The 22,377-nt window shown below is 40.6% G+C and overlaps 2 protein-coding genes and 1 long non-coding RNA gene across 3 annotated transcripts in view; 1 reads left to right on the top strand and 2 right to left on the bottom strand.

Moving 5' to 3' along the window:
• Positions 1-6,088: 6,088 nt before the first annotated feature.
• The window catches only part of abr (ABR activator of RhoGEF and GTPase), a 338,299-nt gene continuing 322,010 nt past the window's right edge, over positions 6,089-22,377 (bottom strand). The window contains 2 exon segments of the mRNA NM_001368694.1: positions 6,089-6,863; positions 12,806-13,332. The gene's annotated coding sequence lies outside the window, so the exon portion shown is untranslated.
• LOC147844473 (uncharacterized) lies at positions 7,993-12,082 on the top strand. Its single transcript, XM_087254658.1, has 2 exons — positions 7,993-10,913; positions 11,275-12,082. The coding sequence occupies exon 1, from the start codon at positions 10,302-10,304 to the stop codon at positions 10,752-10,754; it is 453 nt and encodes a 150-aa protein (XP_087110784.1). The 5' UTR covers positions 7,993-10,301; the 3' UTR covers positions 10,755-10,913; positions 11,275-12,082.
• LOC147844472 (uncharacterized) lies at positions 18,033-20,904 on the bottom strand. The gene is made up of 3 exons (XR_015492090.1): positions 20,321-20,904; positions 19,804-20,211; positions 18,033-18,896 (listed from the first exon to the last, which is right to left on the bottom strand). It is a non-coding gene; the product is annotated as an uncharacterized LOC147844472 (long non-coding RNA).

Raw genomic sequence — 22,377 nt, 5'->3', positions numbered from 1 at the left:
GTGTTGGACCACTTCCACGCATGAAAACTGGTTGTCAGTATATTCTCACGATTTTGTGCGCCGCTACGCGATTTCCGGAGGCAGTACCGTTGCGAAATATTACTGCTAGATCCGTAACTAAAGCTTTGATCAAATTTTTCACTACTTTTGGATTACCGCGCATTGTTCAAACTGATCAAGGTTCGAATTTTTTGTCTAAAGTCTTTAAAAATGTTTTGAAGGCTTTAGGAGTGTCTCACGTAGTGTCCAGCGCTTATCATGCAGAGTCACAGGGTGCTCTAGAGCGATGGCACCAGACGTTAAAATGTGCCCTGCGTAAGTATTGTCTGGAAACAGAGAATGAGTGGGATGATGGGGTCCCTCTTGTTTTATTTGCACTACGTGAAGCCCGACAGGAATCGCTAGGATTTAGCCCTTCCCAATTAATATTCGGCTATAATATTCGGGGACCGTTAAAGGTTTTTTCAACTGGTTCATCTGAGAAAAGCAATGTGCTTGATTTTTATTCACGTACCCGTGAGCGTTTACACCATGCGTGTGAGGTAGCGAAGAAAGCGCTTGCGCTGTCACAAGAGAAAATGAAGCGTTGCTTTGACAAGCGAGCTGTTTCACGTGAGTTTATGCCAAATGACAAAGTTCTTGTATTGCTTCCTTCACCTGGTTCTGTTTTAGCTGTGCGTTTCACTGGTCCATATGTGATCAAAAGTAAAATCAGTGATACAGATTATGTGATCCATACACCTGACCGCCGCCGTAAGACACGTTTATGTCACGTAAATATGTTAAAACCATATTTGTGTTCTGCTGATAATCCTAAAAAGGAAACTGTTTCTTCTGACAGCAAGCAGGAAAAAGAATCTGAGCGAGTGTCTATGCTGTCCTGTACTCTGAAGCCTGAGGAGGAGGATGACGGCTTGAGCGTCTCCGCGGAGATGTTAAATGGTGGTTGCTTAAAAAATTCTGAACTTCTAAAAAGGTTATCTTCTGAACTGTCTTATCTGCCTAGTGACCAACGGCAGGATGTGATCGATTTAGTGAGGAGTTTTCCTGAACTGTTCAACGATGTGCCGTCTGGCACTACAGTCCTCCAGCATGACATTGTGGTGGGCAGCGCCAGTCCCATTAAACAGCATGCGTATCGTTGTCCTATAGGTAAGCGGGAGGTTATGAAGCGTGAAGTAGAGTATTTGATCGATAATGGCTTTGCTAAAAAGAGCACCAGTCCTTGGAGTTCACCGTGCGTATTAGTTCCAAAAGCGGACGGGTCTTTTCGATTTTCTACTGATTTTCGAAAGGTGAATTCTGTGACCGTACCGGATGCTTTTCCATTACCCTGGATTGATTATTGTGTAGATAATATTGGTAATGCTCAATACATCACAAAATTAGATCTTTTAAAAGGTTATTGGCAAGTCAAGTTGACTGAACGCGCTTCGGATATATCTGCCTTTGTGACCCCCGATAGCTTTCTTCAGTATACGCTGATGGCGTTTGGTCTACGAAATGCACCAACTACGATTCAACGACTAATGTCTATCGTTCTCTGTGACATTTCAAATTGCAACGTTTATCTGGATGACGTTGTCATTTACTCTTCTAGTTGGACAGACCACATTTCAACCCTGCGTGAGGTGTTTCGTCGTTTCTCTTCTGCCTCTCTAACTTTAAATCTTGCAAAGTGTGACTTCGCAAAAGCTTCCGTGACATACCTGGGTAAGCAGGTTGGGAGTGGAAAAGTGCGTCCAGTGAATGCTAAAGTGAATGCAATTCTTTCGTATCCTGTTCCTAGTACGCGGAAAGAATTGAGACACTTTCTCGGGATGGCCGGGTACTATAGGTGTTTTTGTAAGAACTTCTCAACCGTGGTAGCTCCACTTACGAAATTGTGCAGCTCTAAAATTGCATTTATTTGGACTGATGAATGTTCGAATGCGTTTTTGTGTGCTAAGTCTCTCCTTTGTAGTGCACCTGTCTTGTCTGCCCCTGCTGTGGATCGACCGTTTAAGTTAGAGGTGGATGCCAGCGAGACTGGAGTTGGAGCTGTCCTGCTTCAGGATGGTGCTGATGGTATCACTCACCCAGTGTCTTACTTCTCTGCCAAGTTAAATCGCCATCAAATTAACTATTCTGTTATAGAAAAGGAGACCCTGGCGATGTTGCTTGCTTTGCAACATTTTGATGTATATGTTGGCTACAGTTCTTCTCCCGTCATGGTCTACACTGACCACAATCCGCTTGTTTTCTTAAATAAGATGTACAATCAGAATCAGAGATTAATGCGCTGGGCGTTGATGGCCCAACGTTATAATCTTGAGATCCAGCACAAAAAGGGGCGTGATAATGTCGGTGCGGATGCCCTCTCAAGGGGGTAAAAAATTTTAAAAAGGTAATCGTTTTTTTTTTCCATTTTATTATTTTCTTGTTGGCTTTTGGATGCTTCTCCCAGAATCCTCTTCCTTTAGGAAAAAGGATTCTTCTTTTAGGTGGGGGAGGGTTACGGCTGTTGCCTTTTTCTCTTTAGTGCCTGTCTCTGTGCTTGCGTGTGTGTCATTACGTCACTCACTGTTTGTTTTCTATAGAGTCCGCCTTTGCGCACCTGCGGCGAGTTGCGCTTATTGAAACTGGCTATAAATACAGACCATCCTTGAGCGGAGACAGAGAGGAGACTTCACTGCCAGCCATCAAGCTTCTTTCGTTTCTTTAATTTACTGTTTTGTTTCTTGAAGTTTTACTTTGTTCTAATTTGTCAATTGTTGGGTTGTTTAGTCTTTGGTTAGTGTTGTATGTTGTTGGAGAACGTGAGTTATTGATTCTTTATTCATTCTTATTTAGTTGTGACACATGATCTGTTGGATTGTTGTGGTTGTAATAAATTTAATAATTTAGACAACTTAGTTCATGTGTACTCTTTATGTTGCGTTCCCTTCATGACTTAATTATTGATTTGATTTGATTAAAAAAGGGATCGTAACACCCAGTTCAAAACTAGATTAAAGACCTATCTGTTTAGTAAAGCATACACTCAATGCATCACTTAGCGGGTTTCCACACAGGCTTCTGCATCTTGCTTATATGCACTATGAACAGCAGCTACGCTAATTATTCTCTCTATCCTATTTTTCCACCTGGGGATACTCATCCCGAGGTCCTCAGTTATGCGGAGTCACTGATTGGATCCAAGACCAGCGACGACATGATCCCAAGGTTTCCATATCCGGGACCAGGCCATATCCTGAGTTGCTGCTGCGCTGATGGTCATGGGGAGTGGAGAACATGAGTCTGATTCCAGTGACGCTCCAGGGACAGACGAGTCTTCGCTGAGGCCAGCTTCCAGCCTCCACCGTGGTGACTGAAGCTCTTTTTTTTCCCTCTCAGCTGTCGCCACTGGCTCGCATGGTTCAGGATTGGTAGAGCTACGCATCGATGAATTTGCTCTTCAATGTTTAAACTCTCAGTAATGACTTTAAACCACACTGAACTGAGCTAAACTGAACTGAACTTAAACACTAAAAACTGAACTACCCTGATCCAGTTACTATGACCAAAAGCTTTTCTTTATCTAGAAAAATGACATCCAGTAGAATAAATCTGCTCTTCCAGACTGCACAGTGTGGAGATGTGTCTTTTATATTCCACACAGGCAATAATTGTAGATTTTGTAGACTTAATAAAGCACCAAAAATGTCATATTGTAATAATTACAGTGATAATTAAAATTTAAAACAGACATGCTGCAATAGTGTGACATTGTAAAAAGGGATTAGTTGAAAGTAAAATTTGCATATTTATAAAAATTAAGTCAACTTAACAGTTCCAAGTCACAATGGGTTTACTTACATTATCTTTGTGAAGTCAACTTGTTGCTTTTAGGGCAATTATTTTACTCGCTTTAAGTAACTAATCACTTTTTACAGGGTTTGTCTTGCTGGGTGGATCAGATCAAAGCAGAATACTTCAGATTAATCTATAATAAATGATGTTTAATAAATGAGTTTGTGTTTGTTTCATTTGTTGTACTTCTTTGTTTACAGTTATATCAATTTCAAATTAATAATCAATTTAAAAGAGCGTTTATCCTAGCTCTATGATTAATCTAAGAGACAAAAGCTGTTATAAATGGATCATTAATGTGAATTGTATTAGTTTTTATGCCATTTGCATTGATCCTCAGACATTTATTTAAAAGAAAACATGCTGTGACATGAGCTATGATGCGTAGAATGTGTTCTAATCGTAGTTCCAAACGGTACATTAAGCCTTGCAAAACTGAGAAGTTCTATGTGGGTTTGTTGAAGTTGTGAAGTGGCTTATAGATTATTCTCTCCAATTTTCTGATGCTGATGAAAGAAATCATGAAGAAAGGGCAAGAGGAGATGGAGGTGGAGGAGATGGAGTGGGAGGTGGAGGATGAGAGGATGGAGTGGGAGGACTATGAGAAGTGGACGGTGGAGGCGAATGAGAAGTGGAAGGTGGAGGAGAATGAGAAGTGGAAGGTGGAGGAGGGAGAAGAGATGGAGGTGGAGGAGATGGAGTGGGAGGTGGCGGATGAGAGGATGAAGTGGGAGGAGTATGAGAAGTGGACGGTGGAGGCAAACGAGAAGTGGAAGGTGGAGGAGGAAAAGGAGATGATGATAAAGAAGAGGAGGAGGAGGAGAAGGGGAGGGATACAGAAAATGGACACTGAGGTGAAAAAGGAGGCTGAGAAGGAGGAAACGAAGAAGTGGAGGAGGAAAAGGACAATTGAGTCAAAAGAGGACGAGATAAAGGAGGAGGTGGAAACCTGCATGAAGAAGAGGAAGAAGAGGAGATGAAGTTTGAAGAAGAAAGTGTACAGAGCAGAGGAACCTTTGCTAAAAGATTGTACATATGTAAATGTTTGAAATGCTTAATAAAAAAAAAAAAATTCTGCTTGTTGTGTTTATCTGCTCAATTGTCTGTTTTAAAAGTGCTGAATTTTGTGTCTGGAGTCATGTTGGTGATGATTCTTGTCACGGTCACTAGCGATCCAGCCTTTGCAGAATCACTGATAAACTACAAAGGCCATCATGCACCTCACTCACACACCTGGTCCAGATCCCCCATGATTTAAATGGCTCATTTAGTCCATGATACAAACAAATCTCTAAGTATACAGTCTGAGAGGTCAGATTCATTTGAAATGTCCAAAAACTTACAGATATAGTCCTCAAGGGTGCTTGATCCTTGTCTTAGCGGACACAGCTGATCTACTGGATCCATGTTGTGGCTGATTCTTCTGTCATGTGAAGAAGACGCTGGACAAGATCCAAATGCAGGATTCACAGCTTCAGCAATCATGGGGGATCTGGACCAGGTGTGTCTAAAAAGGTATAAAATTCTAAAAGGAATCACAAATAATCTGATGGGTGTTTTGAGCTGAAACTTAACAGACACATTCTGGAGACACAAAAGACTTACCTTAAATCCTAAAAAGGGGTACAATAGGTGCCCTTTACAGATTAAAGAACCCCCTTTTTGCATTAAAAAGATCATTTTTAGGTTTTAGGGGTCTCCAACAACATGCTGATATATGTGCAAGGTCAAAAAACACTTTCATTGTCTTATAATATGCATTTATTTTTACCTAATTATCCCAGCGACTTCTATATGGACCGTTCAGCAATTCGTTTGTTCCCAAAGGACCGATGACCCAGCTTAACACAGAAGATTATAGTAAACTGAAACTGTCAGTCCAGTTTTCAGAGGCGAAGTTCAGTTCAGTTCAGTGTGGTCTAATTTTCACTGCTGAACGTCCAAACACTGAAGAGCGAATCCATCGATGCACATCTATACAAGTCCCAGACCGAGCAAGCCAGTGGTGAGGAACAATCTTCACCAATTGACGAAAGTGAAGGAAATAAAAACTTTTAGAGAAGCATGGCTCAGTTGGGCATGACCATTTCTCCTCTGGCCAAACTTCTTGTACGGAACTGCAATCTAGGTGCTGGAGGCTGGAGAACACTGGACGTCCATCGTGGAGAACTGCAGGTGTGGGTAGGTAACCGGCAGGTGATCAGGCTGGCCCACGGGATCAATGTGAAGACTCAATAAATAAAGCAGAAACATCCAGTGTTCAAGGTACATTTTTATTTATTTTACTAAAAACGGAGAAAAAAGGTCACATCAACATTTACCCTTGTTAATACAGTATCCTCAATATCTTTCCAACAGAAATCAAATACACCAGTTTTCCATTTCCTTTCCATCTTATATTAAAATATCAAATAGTTTGCAATCTAACAGTGCTTATGAAGTACACATCACTGGCTTTATAGCAGAAACCTTGAGTTTTTCCTCCGCTCTGCCAGCGCTCTTCAGCAGTGGAATAAAAAATAATAATAATAACAATTAAATAAAATCAAAATACACAGAAGAAAATAAACCGTTGTGTAATCATGTCCGTTTTTCCTCTGACAAGCTGAACATGCAGAAAAAAGGCCATAACACAACTCTTCCTACAGAACACACTGAAGTATCGTCAGACACATCAGGAGACGATTTCCCCCCAGAATCAAGACATCAAATTTAGCATTTTTCCCCAAGTACAATCTCACTATGTTGCATACCGTGACTCGTCCCAAAAAGCTGGCTGATTTAAACCAACAATCCACTTCTTATTTTGGAAATAGGCTCATTTTACAACTCTCCTAAAGTGAAACAGTTCAGTTTTACCTTGCTTTAATCTATTCAGCCAATCTCTGGGACTGGTGAGAGGACTTTTAGCTTAGCATAGATCACTGAATCGCATTAGACCATTAGCTTCTCGCTTAAATATTTCAAGAAGAGTTCTGATATTTTTCTTATTTAAAGCTTCACTCTTCTGTAGTTCATTTGTGTACTAAGACCTAACGACACTAAAAAGTTGCTATTTTCTAGGCCTTTTCTGAGAGAGGTGCTAATGGTCTAATCAAATTCAATGATTTTTGCTAAGCTAAACTAAAAGTGACCCAGCAATCATCTGAATAATTAATCTGAATTGATTTAAAAATGGTAAATATCAACTGTTTAACTCTAGGAAAGTTATAAAATGAGGCAATCCCCCCCCAAAAAAGTGGAGTGTTCCCTTAACTCTTTTCTACAGCATAATCAAGCCTATACTGACAGTTAAAATGAATCAAAAATAGACCAAAATAAATTGCAAATGAACAGTTCTGCAGAGTCTCCATGTGTACTGAACTGTACAGGCACAATTAACAGTATATATTCATAATAAATAGGGCAATTCTTTTGGCCTGGATGTACTTGGATGAGAAAGGTCTGGGAAAAGATTTGCTTAGAAGGAAACACTCGCAGCATGAGATTTAATTCTGAACAAACGCATTTGCTCTTCCTTTCCCTCTCTCTCACTCACACTCACACACACACACACACACACACACACACACACACACACACACACACACACACACACACACACACACACACACACACACACACACACACACACACACACACACGCTCATATCACATGCACAAAAGCTTCTGACACTAAACAAAACAAATCATATGTATAAACATGTCAATGCTGATGTTTACCGGAATGTCTCTTGGGGAAGAGGAGAAATTTACCGTAGTATTCCAGCTCTGGGATCACTGAGCTGGGCTTCAGAGGAGTTCACAGACATCCCCGCATGCATCTGTGTCTCTGATGAGTCCACGTCCCATCATACAAACCTTTAGACGTGACTGTAATGGGGTGGTGTTTGTGGTTGGCAGGACAGCGGTGTGATAAGTGTGTGATTTGCTTGTGTTGACAGTGAATGGTGGGCTCTCTCAGGTGGTCCTCCTCTCGCCGCAGCTCTTCTCCGGGCTGCACATGAACACAGTCTCTTGCTGATGGCGTTGCTTGTGTACTGAAGAACCGGATGGCGTGGCGTGTGTGTGTGTTAGACGTCAGTGGAGAAGTAGAGTGTGTTCTTCTTCAGCTCAGCGAAGGATATGGGCGGATGCTGCAGGTAATACAGCAATACCTGAACCTGTGGAGACAGACAGACAGACAGAGAGAAGAACTTAATGAAAGACATCCCACTCTAACCCCCTGACAATTACTGAATAACCTATTCACATTGACTGTCATGTACGAGTGGTGCAGCCGTTGACTATGTTTCCATTCAAAGATTGAAATGTGTGTGTATGTGTAAGGTTCAGCTCAAAATAGCCCATAAATAATGTTTTACTAATGTTTAAATAACTGTTTTAAACTGATGTTGGTGATGGCCATGTTGGTGACAGTCCCTTTAAATTAGATTGTGCTCTTTTTAAAAGAGGGCGGAGCTAAAAAGGTCTATGGCTGTTTCTCAATATGCGGTTTTGTCTGTACTTGCGTTCTTGTGTCCTCATGAAACGTCATCAACCGTCACTGAATTTCATTCATTCATTCACTCATTTTCTTTTCGGCTTAGTCCCTTATTAATCTGGGGTCGCCACAGCAGATTCATATCCAGCTGCAACCCATCACTGGGAAACATTGATACACACTCTTTCACACACATAACCTGACAATTTAGCTTACCGAATTTACCTATACCGCATGTCTTTGGAGCTGTGGGGAAAACCGAAGCACCCGGAAGAAACCCACGCTAGTCGAGTAAAGGAGGTCGAGCCTTCTCCTTTATGGCTCCTACACTCTGGAATAGCCTTCCTGATAATGTCCGAGGCTCAGACACACTCTCCCAGTTCAAAACTAGATTAAAGACCTATCTGTTTAGTAAAGCATACACTCAATGCATCACCAAGCGGGTTTCCACACAGGCTTCTGCATCTTGCTTATATGCACTATGAACAGCAGCTACGCTAATTATTCTCTCTATCCTCTTTTTCCACCTGGGGATACTCATCCCGAGGTCCTCAGTTATGCGGAGTCACTGATTGGATCCAATACCAGCGACGACATAATCCCAAGGTTTCCATATCCGGGACCAGGCCATATCCTGAGCTGCTGCTGCGCTGATGGTCATGGGGAGTGGAGAACATGAGTCTGATTCCAGTGACGCTCCAGGGACAGACGAGTCTTCGCTGAGGCCAGCTTCCAGCCTCTACCGTGGTGACTGAAGCTCTTTTTTTCCCTCTCCGCTGTCGCCACTGGCTCGCATGGTTCAGGATTGGTAGAGCTACGCATTGATGAATTTGCTCTTCAATGTTTGAACTCTCAGTAATGACTTTAAACCACACTGAACTGAGCTAAACTGAACTGAACTTAAACACTAAAAACTGAACTACCCTGATCCAGTTACTATGACCATTTATGTGAAGCTGCTTTGACACAATCTACATTGTAAAAGCGCTATACAAATAAAGCTGAATTGAATTGAATTGAATATTTAAAGCGAGTAAACCAATTGGCTTAAAAGCAGCAAGTTGACTTTACAAAAATAATGTAAGTAAACCCATTGTAACTTGGAACTGTTATGTTGACTTAACTTTTATAAATATGCAAATTGTACTTCTTTTTTTGGATAAACTAATCACCTTTTTCAATACACCTTAAAAAAATATCAGCTTTTCTTTATCTAGAAAAATGACATCCAGTAGAATAAATCTGCTCTTCCAGACTGCACAGTGTGGAGATGTGTCTTTTATATTCCACACAGGCAATAATTGTAGATTTTGTAGACTAAATAAAGCACCAAAAATGTCATATTGTAATAATTACAGTGATAATTAAAATTTAAAACAGACATGCTGCAATAGTGTGACACTGTAAAAAGGGATTAGTTGAAAGTAAAATTAGCATATTTATAAAAATTAAGTCAACTTAACAGTTCCAAGTCACAATGGGTTTACTTACATTATCTTTGTGAAGTCAACTTGTTGCTTTTAGGGCAATTATTTTACTCGCTTTAAGTAATTAATCACTTTTTACAGGGTTTGTCTTGCTGGGTGGATCAAATCAAAGCAGAATACTTCAGATTAATCTATAATAAATGATGTTTAATAAATGAGTTTGTGTTTATTTCATTTGTTGTGCTTCTTTGTTTACAGTTATATCAATTTCAAATTAATAATCAATTTAAAATAGCATTTATCCTAGCTCTATAACTAATCTAAGAGACAAAAGCTGTTTTAAATGGATCATTAATGTGAATTGTATTAGTTTTTATGCCATTTGCATTGATCCTCAGACATTTATTTAAAAGAAAACATGCTGTGACATGAGCTATGATGCGTAGAATGTGTTCTAATCGTAGTTCCAAACGGTACATTAAGCCTGCAAAACTGAGAAGTTCTATGTGGGTTTGTTGAAGTTGTGAAGTGGCTTATAGATTATTCTCTCCAATTTCCTGATGCTGATGAAAGAAATCATGAAGAAAGGGGAAGAGGAGATGGAGGTGGAGGAGATGGAGTGGGAGGTGGAGGATGAGAGGATGGAGTGGGAGGACTATGACAAGTGGACGGTGGAGGAGAATGAGAAGTGGAAGGTGGAGGAGGGAGAAGAGATGGAGGTGGAGGAGATGGAGTGGGAGGTGGCGGATGAGAGGATGAAGTGGAAGGAGTATGACAAGTGGACGGTGGAGGCAAACGAGAAGTGGAAGGTGGAGGAGGAAAAGGAGATGATGATAAAGAAGAGGAGGAGGAGGAGAAGGGGAGGAATACAGAAAATGGACACTGAGGTGAAAAAGGAGGCTGAGAAGGAGGAAACGAAGAAGTGGAGGAGGAAAAGGAAAATTGACACAAAAGAGGACGAGATAAAGGAGGAGGTGGAAACCTGCATGAAGAAGAGGAAGAAGAGGAGATGAAGTTTGAAGAAGAAAGTGTACAGAGCAGAGGAACCTTTGCTAAAAGATTGTACATATGTAAATATTTGAAATGCTTAATAAAAAAAAAAAATTCTGCTTGTTGTGTTTATCTGCTCAATTGTCTGTTTTAAAAGTGCTGAATTTTGTGTCTGGAGTCATGTTGGTGATGATTCTTGTCACGGTCACCAGCGATCCAGCCTTTGCAGAATCACTGATGAACTACAAAGGCCATCATGCACTTCACTTACACACCTGGTCCAGATCCCCCATGATTTAAATGGCTCATTTAGTCCATGATACAAACAAATCTCCAAGTATACAGTCTGAGAGGTCAGATTCATTTGAAATGTCCAAAAACTTACAGATATAGTCCTCAAGGGTGCTTGATCCTTGTCTTAGCGGACACAGCTGATCTACTGGATCCATGTTGTGGCTGATTCTTCTGTCATGTGAAGAAGACGCTGGACAAGATCCAAATGCAGGATTCACAGCTTCAGCAATCATGGGGGATCTGGACCAGGTGTGTCTAAAAAGGTATAAAATTCTAAAAGGAATCACAAATAATCTGATGGGTGTTTTGAGCTGAAACTTAACAGACACATTCTGGAGACACAAAAGACTTACCTTAAATCCTAAAAAGGGGTACAATAGGTGCCCTTTACAGATTAAAGAACCCCCATTTTGCATTAAATAGATCATTTTTAGGTTTTAGGGGTCTCCAACAACATGCTGATATATGTGCAAGGTCAAAAAACACTTTCATTGTCTTATAATATGCATTTATCTTTACCTAATTATCCCAGCGACTTCTATATGGACCGTTCAGCAATTCGTTTGTTCCCAAAGGACCGATGACCCAGCTTAACACAAAAGATTATAGTAAACTGAAACTGTCAGTCCAGTTTTCAGAGGCGAAGTTCAGTTCAGTTCAGTGTGGTCTAATTTTCACTGCTGAACGTCCAAACACTGAAGAGCGAATCCATCGATGCACATCTATACAAGTCCCAGACCGAGCAAGCCAGTGGTGAGGAACAATCTTCACCAATTGACGAAAGTGAAGGAAATAAAAACTTTTTGAGAAGCATGGCTCAGTTGGGCATGACCATTTCTCCTCTGGCCAAACTTCTTGTACGGAACTGCAATCTAGGTGCTGGAGGCTGGAGAACACTGGACGTCCATCGTGGAGAACTGCAGGTGTGGGTAGGTAACCGGCAGGTGATCAGGCTGGCCCACGAGATCAATGTGAAGACTCAATAAATAAAGCAGAAACATCCAGTGTTCAAGGTACATTTTTATTTATTTTACTAAAAACGGAGAAAAAAGGTCACATCAACATTTACCCTTGTTAATACAGTATCCTCAATATCTTTCCAACAGAAATCAAATACACCAGTGTTTCATTTCCTTTCAATCTTATATTAAAATATCAAATAGTTTGCAATCTAACAGTGCTTATGAAGTACACATCACTGGCTTTATAGCAGAAACCTTGAGTTTTTCCTCCGCTCTGCCAGCGCTCTTCAGCAGTGGAATAAAAAATAATAATAATAACAATTAAATAAAATCAAAATACACAGAAGAAAATAAACCGTTGTGTAATCATGTCCGTTTTTCCTCTGACAAGCTGAACATGCAGAAAAAAGGCCATAACACAACTCTTCCTACAGAACACACTGAAGTATCGTCAGACACATCAAGAGACGATTTCCCCCCAGAATCAAGACATCAAATTTAGCATTTTTCCCCAAGTACAATCTCACTATGTTGCATACCGTGACTCGTCCCAAAAAGCTGGCTGATTTAAACCAACAATCCACTTCTTATTTTGGAAATAGGCTCATTTTACAACTCTCCTAAAGTGAAACAGTTCAGTTTTACCTTGCTTTAATCTATTCAGTCAATCTCTGGGACTGGTGAGAGGACTTTTAGCTTAGCATAGATCATTGAATCGCATTAGACCATTAGCTTCTCGCTTAAATATTTCAAGAAGAGTTCTGATATTTTTCTTATTTAAAGCTTCACTCTTCTGTAGTTCATTTGTGTACTAAGACCTAACGACACTAAAAAGTTGCTATTTTCTAGGCCTTTTCTGAGAGAGGTGCTAATGGTCTAATCAAATTCAATGATTTTTGCTAAGCTAAACTAAAAGTGACCCAGCAATCATCTGAATAATTAATCTGAATTGATTTAAAAATGGTAAATATCAACTGTTTTACTGTAGGAAAGTTGTAAAATGAGCCAATTCCCCCCCCCCCCCCCCACCCCCCCAAAAAAAAGTGGAGTGTTCCCTTAACTCTTTTCTACAGCATAATCAAGCCTATACTGACAGTTAAAATGAATCAAAACTAGACCAAAATAAATTGCAAATGAACGGTTCTGCAGAGTCTCCATGTGTACTGAACTGTACAGGCACAATTAACAGTATATATTCATAATAAATAGGGCAATTCTTTTGGCCTGGATGTACTTGGATGAGAAAGGTCTGGGAAAAGATTTGCTTAGAAGGAAACACTCGCAGCATGAGATTTAATTCTGAACAAACGCATTTGCTCTTCCTTTCCCTCTCTCTCACTCACACTCACACACACACACACACACACACACACACACACACACACACACACACACACACACACACACACACACACACACACACACACACACACACACACACACACACACACACACACACACACACACACGCTCATATCACATGCACAAAAGCTTCTGACACTAAACAAAACAAATCATATGTATAAATATGTCAATGCTGATGTTTACCGGAATGTCTCTTGGGGAAGAGGAGTAATTTACAGTAGTATTCCAGCTCCGGGATCACTGAGCTGGGCTTCAGAGGAGTCCACAGACATCCCCGCATGCATCTGTGTCTCTAATGAGTCCACGTCCCATCATACAAACCTTCAGACGGGACGGTAATGGGGTGGTGTTTGTGGTTGGCCGGACAGCGGTGTGATAAGTGTGATTTGCTTGTGTTGACAGTGAATGGTGGGCTCTCTCAGGTGGTCCTCCTCTCGCCGCAGCTCTTCTCCAGGCTGCACATGAACACAGTCTCTTGCTGATGGCGTTGCTTGAGTACTGAAGAACTGGATGGCGTGGCGTGTGTGTGTGTTAGACGTCAGTGGAGAAGTAGAGTGTGTTCTTCTTCAGCTCAGCGAAGGATATGGGCGGATGCTGCAGGTAATACAGCAATACCTGAACCTGTGGAGACAGACAGACAGACAGAGAGAAGAACTTAATGAAAGACATCCCACTCTAACCCCCTGACAATCACTGAATAACCTATTCACATTGACTGTCATGTAACAGTGGTGCAGCGGTTAGCTATGTTTCCATTCAAAGATTGAAATGTGTGTGTATGTGTAAGTTTCTGCTCAAAATAGCCCATAAGTAATGTTTTACTAATGTTTAAATAACTGTTTTAAACTGATGTTGGTGATGGCCATGTTGGTGACAGTCCCTTTAAATTAGATTGTGCTCTTTTTAAAAGAGGGCGGAGCTAAAAAGGTCTATGGCTGTTTCTCAATATGCGTTTTTGTCTGTACTTGCGTTCTTGTGTCCTCATGAAACGTCATCAACCGTCACTGAATTTCATTCATTCATTCACTCATTTTCTTTTCGGCTTAGTCCCTTTATTAATCTGGGGTCGCCACAGCAGATTCATATCCAGCTGCAACCCATCACTGGGAAATATTCATACACACTCTTTCACACACATAACCTACTGACAATTTAGCTTACCGAATTTACCTATACCGCATGTCTTTGGAGCTGTGGGGGAAACCGAAGCACCCGGAAGAAACCCATGCTAGTCGAGTAAAGGAGGTCGAGCCTTCTCCTTTATGGCTCCTACACTCTGGAATAGCCTTCCTGATAATGTCCGAGACTCAGACACACTCTCCCAGTTCAAAACTAGATTAAAGACCTATCTGTTTAGTAAAGCATACACTAAATGCATCACTTAGCGGGTTTCCACACAGGCTTCTGCATCTTGCTTATATGCACTATGAACAGCAGCTACGCTAATTATTCTCTCTATCCTCTTTTTCCACCTGGGGATACTCATCCCGAGGTCCTCAGTTATGCGGAGTCACTGATTGGATCCAATACCAGCGACGACATATTCCCAAGGTTTCCATATCCGGGACCAGGCCATATCCTGAGCTGCTGCTGCGCTGATGGTCATGGGGAGTGGAGAACATGAGTCTGATTCCAGTGACGCTCCAGGGACAGACGAGTCTTCGCTGAGGCCAGCTTCCAGCCTCCACCGTGGTGACTGAAGCTCTTTTTTTCCCTCTCCGCTGTCGCCACTGGCTCGCATGGTTTAGGATTGGTAGAGCTACGCATCGATGAATTTGCTCTTCAATGTTTGAACTCTCAGTAATGACTTTAAACCACACTGAACTGAGCTAAACTGAACTGAACTTAAACACTAAAAACTGAACTACTCTGTTCCAGTTACTATGACCATTTATGTGAAGCTGCTTTGACACAATCTACATTGTAAAAGCGCTATACAAATAAAGCTAAATTGAATTGAATATTTAAAGCGAGTAAACCATTTGGCTTAAAAGCAGCAAGTTGACTTTACAAAAATAATGTAAGTAAATCCATTGTAACTTGGAACTGTTATGTTGACTTAATTTTTATAAATATGCAAATTGTACTTCTTTTTTTGGATAAACTAATCACCTTTTTCAATACACCTTAAGAAAATATCAGCTTTTCTTTATCTAGAAAAATGACATCCAGTAGAATAAATCTGCTCTTCCAGACTGCACAGTGTGGAGATGTGTCTTTTATATTCCACACAGGCAATAATTGTAGATTTTGTAGACTTAATAAAGCACCAAAAATGTCATATTGTAATAATTACAGTGATAATTAAAATTTAAAACAGACATGCTGCAATAGTGTGACACTGTAAAAAGGGATTAGTTGAAAGTAAAATTTGCATATTTATAAAAATTAAGTCAACTTAACAGTTCCAAGTCACAATGGGTTTACTTACATTATCTTTGTGAAGTCAACTTGTTGCTTTTAGGGCAATTATTTTACTCGCTTTAAGTAATTAATCACTTTTTACAGGGTTTGTCTTGCTGGGTGGATCAGATCAAAGCAGAATACTTCAGATTAATCTATAATAAATGATGTTTAATAAATGAGTTTGTGTTTGTTTCATTTGTTGTGCTTCTTTGTTTACAGTTATATCAATTTCAAATTAATAATCAATTTAAAACAGCGTTTATCCTAGCTCTATGATTAATCTAAGAGACAAAAGCTGTTTTAAATGGATCATTAATGTGAATTGTATTAGTTTTTATGCCATTTGCATTGATCCTCAGACATTTATTTAAAAGAAAACATGCTGTGACATGAGCTATGATGCTTAGAATGTGTTCTAAACATAGTTCCAAACGGTACATTAAGCCTGCAAAACTGAGAAGTTCTATGTGGGTTTGTTGAAGTTGTGAAGTGGCTTATAGATTATTCTCTGCAATTTTCTGATGCTGATGAAAAAAATCATGAAGAAAGGGGAAGAGGAGATGGAGGTGGAGGAGATGGAGTGGGAGGTGGAGGATGAGAGGATGGAGTGGGAGGACTATGAGAAGTGGACGGTGGAGAAGAATGAGAAGTGGAAGGTGGAGGAGAATGAGAAGTGGAAGGTGGAGGAGGGAGAAGAGATGGAGGTGGAGGAGATGGAGTGGGAGGTGGCGGATGAGAGGATGAAGTGGGAGGAGTATGACAAGTGGACGGTGGAGGCAAACGAGAAGTGGAAGGTGGAGGAGGAAAAGGAGATGATGATAAAGAAGAGGAGGAGGAGGAGGGGAGGGATACAGAAAATGGACACTGAGGTGAAAAAGGAGGCTGAGAAGGAGGAAACGAAGAAGTGGAGGAGGAAAAGGACAATTGAGTCAAAAGTGGACGAGATAAAAGAGGAGGTGGAAATCTGCATGAAGAAGAGGAAGAAGAGGAGATGAAGTTTGAAGAAGAAAGTGTACAGAGCAGAGGAACCTTTGCTAAAAGATTGTACATATGTAAATGTTTGAAATGCTTAATAAAAAAAAAAAAATTCTGCTTGTTGTGTTTATCTGCTCAATTGTCTGTTTTAAAAGTGCTGAATTTTGTGTCTGGAGTCATGTTGGTGATGATTCTTGTCACGGTCACCAGCGATCCAGCCTTTGCAGAATCACTGATGAACTACAAAGGCCATCATGCACCTCACTTACACACCTGGTCCAGATCCCCCATGATTTAAATGGCTCATTTAGTCCATGATACAAACAAATCTCTAAGTATACAGTCTGAGAGGTCAGATTCATTTGAAATGTCCAAAAACTTACAGATATAGTCCTCAAGGGTGCTTGATCCTTCTCTTAGCGGACACAGCTGATCTACTGGATCCATGTTGTGGCTGATTCTTCTGTCATGTGAAGAAGACGCTGGACAAGATCCAAATGCAGGATTCACAGCTTCAGCAATCATGGGGGATCTGGACCAGGTGTGTCTAAAAAGGTATAAAATTCTGAAAGGAATCACAAATAATCTGATGGGTGTTTTGAGCTGAAACTTAACAGACACATTCTGGAGACACAAAAGATTTACCTTAAATCCTAAAAAGGGGTACAATAGGTGCCCTTTACAGATTAAAGAACCCCCTTTTTGCATTAAATAGATCATTTTTAGGTTTTAGGGGTCTCCAACAACATGCTGATATATGTGCAAGGTCAAAAACCACTTTCATTGTCTTATAATATGCATTTATCTTTACCTAATTATCCCAGCGACTTCTATATGGACCGTTCAGCAATTCGTTTGTTCCCAAAGGACCGATGACCCAGCTTAACACAGAAGATTACAGTAAACTGAAACTGTCAGTCCAGTTTTCAGAGGCGAAGTTCAGTTCAGTTCAGTGTGGTCTAATTTTCACTGCTGAACGTCCAAACACTGAAGAGCGAATCCATCGATGCACATCTATACAAGTCCCAGACCGAGCAAGCCAGTGGTGAGAAACAAACTTCACCAATTGACGAAAGTGAAGGAAATAAAAACCTTTAGAGAAGCATGACTCAGTTGGGCATGACCATTTCTCCTCTGGCCAAACTTCTTGTACGGAACTGCAATCTAGGTGCTGGAGGCTGGAGAACACTGGACGTCCATCGTGGAGAACTGCAGGTGTGGGTAGGTTACCGGCAGGTGATCAGGCTGGCCCACGGGATCAATGTGAAGACTCAATAAATAAAGCAGAAACATCCAGTGTTCAAGGTACATTTTTATTTCTTTTACTAAAAACGGAGAAAAAAGGTCACATCAACATTTACCCTTGTTAATACAGTATCCTCAATATCTTTCCAACAGAAATCAAATACACCAGTTTTTCATTTCCTTTCAACCTTATATTAAAATATCAAATAGTTCGCAATCTAACAGTGCTTATGAAGTACACATCACTGGCTTTATAGCAGAAACCTTGAGTTTTTCCTCCGCTCTGCCAGCGCTCTTCAGCAGTGGAGTAAAAAATAATAATAATAACAATTAAATAAAATCAAAATACACAGAAGAAAATAAACCGTTGTGTAATCATGTCCGTTTTTCCTCTGACAAGCTGAACATGCAGAAAAAAGGCCATAACACAACTCTTCCTACAGAACACACTGAAGTATCGTCAGACACATCAGGAGACGATTTCCCCCCAGAATCAAGACATCAAATTTAGCATTTTTCCCCAAGTACAATCTCACTATGTTGCATACCGTGACTCGTCCCAAAAAGCTGGCTGATTTAAACCAACAATCCACTTCTTATTTTGGAAATAGGCTCATTTTACAACTCTCCTAAAGTGAAACAGTTCAGTTTTACCTTGTTTTAATCTATTCAGCCAATCTCTGGGACTGGTGAGAGGACTTTTAGCTTAGCATAGATCATTGAATCGCATTAGACCATTAGCTTCTCGCTTAAATATTTCAATAAGAGTTCTGATATTTTTCTTATTTAAAGCTTCACTCTTCTGTAGTTCATTTGTGTACTAAGACCAAACGACACTAAAAAGTTGCTATTTTCTAGGCCTTTTCTGAGAGAGGTGCTAATGGTCTAATCCAATCCAATGATTTTTGCTAAGCTAAACTAAAAGTGACCCAGCAATCATTCAATTCAATTCAGCTTTATTTGTATAGCGCTTTTACAATGTAGATTGTGTCAAAGCAGCTTCACATAAATGGTCATAGTAACTGGAACAGTGTGGTTTAGGTTTTAGTGTTTAAGTTCAGTTCAGTTCAGTTTAGATCAGTTCAGTGTGATTTAATCATTACTGAGAGTTAAAACACTGAAGAGCCAATTCATCAATGCGTAGCTCTACCAATCCTGAACCATGCGAGGCAGTGGCGACAGCGGAGAGGGAAAAAAAACTTCACCTGATGGGAGTGAAGAAAAAAAACCTTGAGAGAACCAGACTCAGTTGGGCACGACCATTTTAATTTCTCCGCTGGCCAAAAGTCTTGTGCAGAATCATCTGAATAATTAATCTGAATTGATTTAAAAATGGTAAATATCAACTGTTTTACTGTAGGAAAGTTGTAAAATGAGCCAATTCGGTAAGCTAAATTGTCAGTAGGTTATGTGTGTGAAAGAGTGTGTATGAATATTTCCCAGTGATGGGTTGCAGCTGGATATGAATCTGCTGTGGCGACCCCAGATTAATAAAGGGACTAAGCCGAAAAGAAAATGAGTGAATGAATGAATGAAATTCAGTGACGGTTGATGACGTTTCATGAGGACACAAGAACGCAAGTACAGACAAAAACGCATCGAATACAGCCAATCTCTGGGACTGGTGAGAGGACTTTTAGCTTAGCATAGATCACTGAATCGCATTAGACCATTAGCTTCTCGCTTAAATATTTCAAGAAGAGTTCTGATATTTTTCTTATTTAAAGCTTCACTCTTCTGTAGTTCATTTGTGTACTAAGACCAAACGACACTAAAAAGTTGCTATTTTCTAGGCCTTTTCTGAGAGATTTTTGCTAAGCTAAACTAAAAGTGACCCAGCAATCATCTGAATAATTAATCTGAATTGATTTAAAAATGGTAAATATCAACTGTTTTACTGTAGGAAAGTTGTAAAATGAGCCAATCCCCCCCAAAAAAAGTGGAGTGTTCCCTTAACTCTTTTTCTACAGCATAATCAAGCTTATACTGACAGTTAAAATGAATCAAAAATAGACCAAAATAAATTGCAAATGAACGGTTCTGCAGAGTCTCCATGTGTACTGAACTGTACAGGCACAATTAACAGTATATATTCATAATAAATAGGGCAATTCTTTTGGCCTGGATGTACTTGTACGAGAAAGGTCTGGGAAAAGATTTGCCCAGAAGGAAACACTCGCAGCATGAGATTTAATTCTGAACAAACGCATTTGCTCTTCCTTTCCCTCTCACTCTCACTCTCACTCTCACTCACTCTCACTCACACACACACACACACACACACACACACACACACACACACACACACACACACACACACACACACACACACACACACACACACACACACACACACACACACACACACACACACACACACACACACACACACACACACACACACGCTCATACCACATGCACAAAAGCTTCTGACACTAAACAAAACAAATCATATGTATAAATATGTCAATGCTGATGTTTACCGGAATGTCTCTTGGGGAAGAGGAGTAATTTACAGTAGTATTCCAGCTCCGGGATCACTGAGCTGGGCTTCAGAGGAGTCCACAGACATCCCCGCATGCATCTGTGTCTCTAATGAGTCCACGTCCCATCATACAAACCTTCAGACGGGACGGTAATGGGGTGGTGTTTGTGGTTGGCAGGACAGCGGTGTGATAAGTGTGTGATTTGCTTGTGTTGACAGTGAATGGTGGGCTCTCTCAGGTGGTCCTCCTCTCGCCGCAGCTCTTCTCCAGGCTGCACATGAACACAGTCTCTTGCTGATGGCGTTGCTTGTGTACTGAAGAGCTGGATGGCGTGGTGTGTGTGTGTTAGACGTCAGTGGAGAAGTAGAGTGTGTTCTTCTTCAGCTCAGCGAAGGATATGGGCGGATGCTGCAGGTAATACAGCAATACCTGAACCTGTGGAGACAGACAGACAGACAGAGAGAAGAACTTAATGAAAGACATCCCACTCTAACCCCCTGACAATCACTGAATAACCTATTCACATTGACTGTCATGTATGAGTGGTGCAGCGGTTAGCTATGTTTCCATTCAAAGATTGAAATGTGTGTGTAAGTGTAAGTTTCAGCTCAAAATAGCCCATAAATAATGTTTTACTAATGTTTAAATAACTGTTTTAAACTGATGTTGGTGATGGCCATGTTGGTGACAGTCGCTTTAAAATAGATTGTGCTCTTTTTAAAAGAGGGCGGAGCTAAAAAGGTCTATGGCTGTTTCTCAATATGCGTTTTTGTCTGTACTTGCGTTCTTGTGTCCTCATGAAACGTCATCAACCGTCACTGAATTTCATTCATTCATTCACTCATTTTCTTTTCGGCTTAGTCCCTTTATTAATCTGGGGTCGCCACAGCAGATTCATATCCAGCTGCAACCCATCACTGGGAAACATTGATACACACTCATTCACATAACCTACTGACAATTTAGCTTACCGAATTTACCTATACCGCATGTCTTTGGAGCTGTGGGGAAAACCGAAGCACCCGGAAGAAACCCATGCTAGTCGAGTAAAGGAGGTCGAGCCTTCTCCTTTATGGCTCCTACACTCTGGAATAGCTTTCCTGATAATGTCCGAGACTCAGACACACTCTCCCAGTTCAAAACTAGATTAAAGACCTATCTGTTTAGTAAAGCATACACTAAATGCATCACTTAGCGGGTTTCCACACAGGCTTCTGCATCTTGCTTATATGCACTATGAACAGCAGCTACGCTAATTATTCTCTCTATCCTCTTTTTCCACCTGGGGATACTCATCCCGAGGTCCTCAGTTATGCGGAGTCACTGATTGGATCCAATACCAGCGACGACATAATCCCAAGGTTTCCATATCCGGGACCAGGCCATATCCTGAGCTGCTGCTGCGCTGATGGTCATGGGGAGTGGAGAACATGAGTCTGATTCCAGTGACGCTCCAGGGACAGACGAGTCTTCGCTGAGGCCAGCTTCCAGCCTCTACCGTGGTGACTGAAGCTCTTTTTTTCCCTCTCCGCTGTCGCCACTGGCTCGCATGGTTTAGGATTGGTAGAGCTACGCATCGATGAATTTGCTCTTCAATGTTTGAACTCTCAGTAATGACTTTAAACCACACTGAACTGAGCTAAACTGAACTGAACTTAAACACTAAAAACTGAACTACCCTGATCCAGTTACTATGACCATTTATGTGAAGCTGCTTTGACACAATCTACATTGTAAAAGCGCTATACAAATAAAGCTGAATTGAATTGAATATTTAAAGCGAGTAAACCAATTGGCTTAAAAGCAGCAAGTTGACTTTACAAAAATAATGTAAGTAAACCCATTGTAACTTGGAACTGTTATGTTGACTTAATTTTTATAAATATGCAAATTGTACTTCTTTTTTTGGATAA

This window comes from Danio rerio, chromosome 5, assembly GCF_052040795.2.
Source record: "Danio rerio strain M-AB ecotype USA chromosome 5, GRCz13ab, whole genome shotgun sequence".
Classification (NCBI taxonomy): domain Eukaryota; kingdom Metazoa; phylum Chordata; class Actinopteri; order Cypriniformes; family Danionidae; genus Danio; species Danio rerio.
This window is presented reverse-complemented; position numbering and strand designations above follow the sequence as displayed.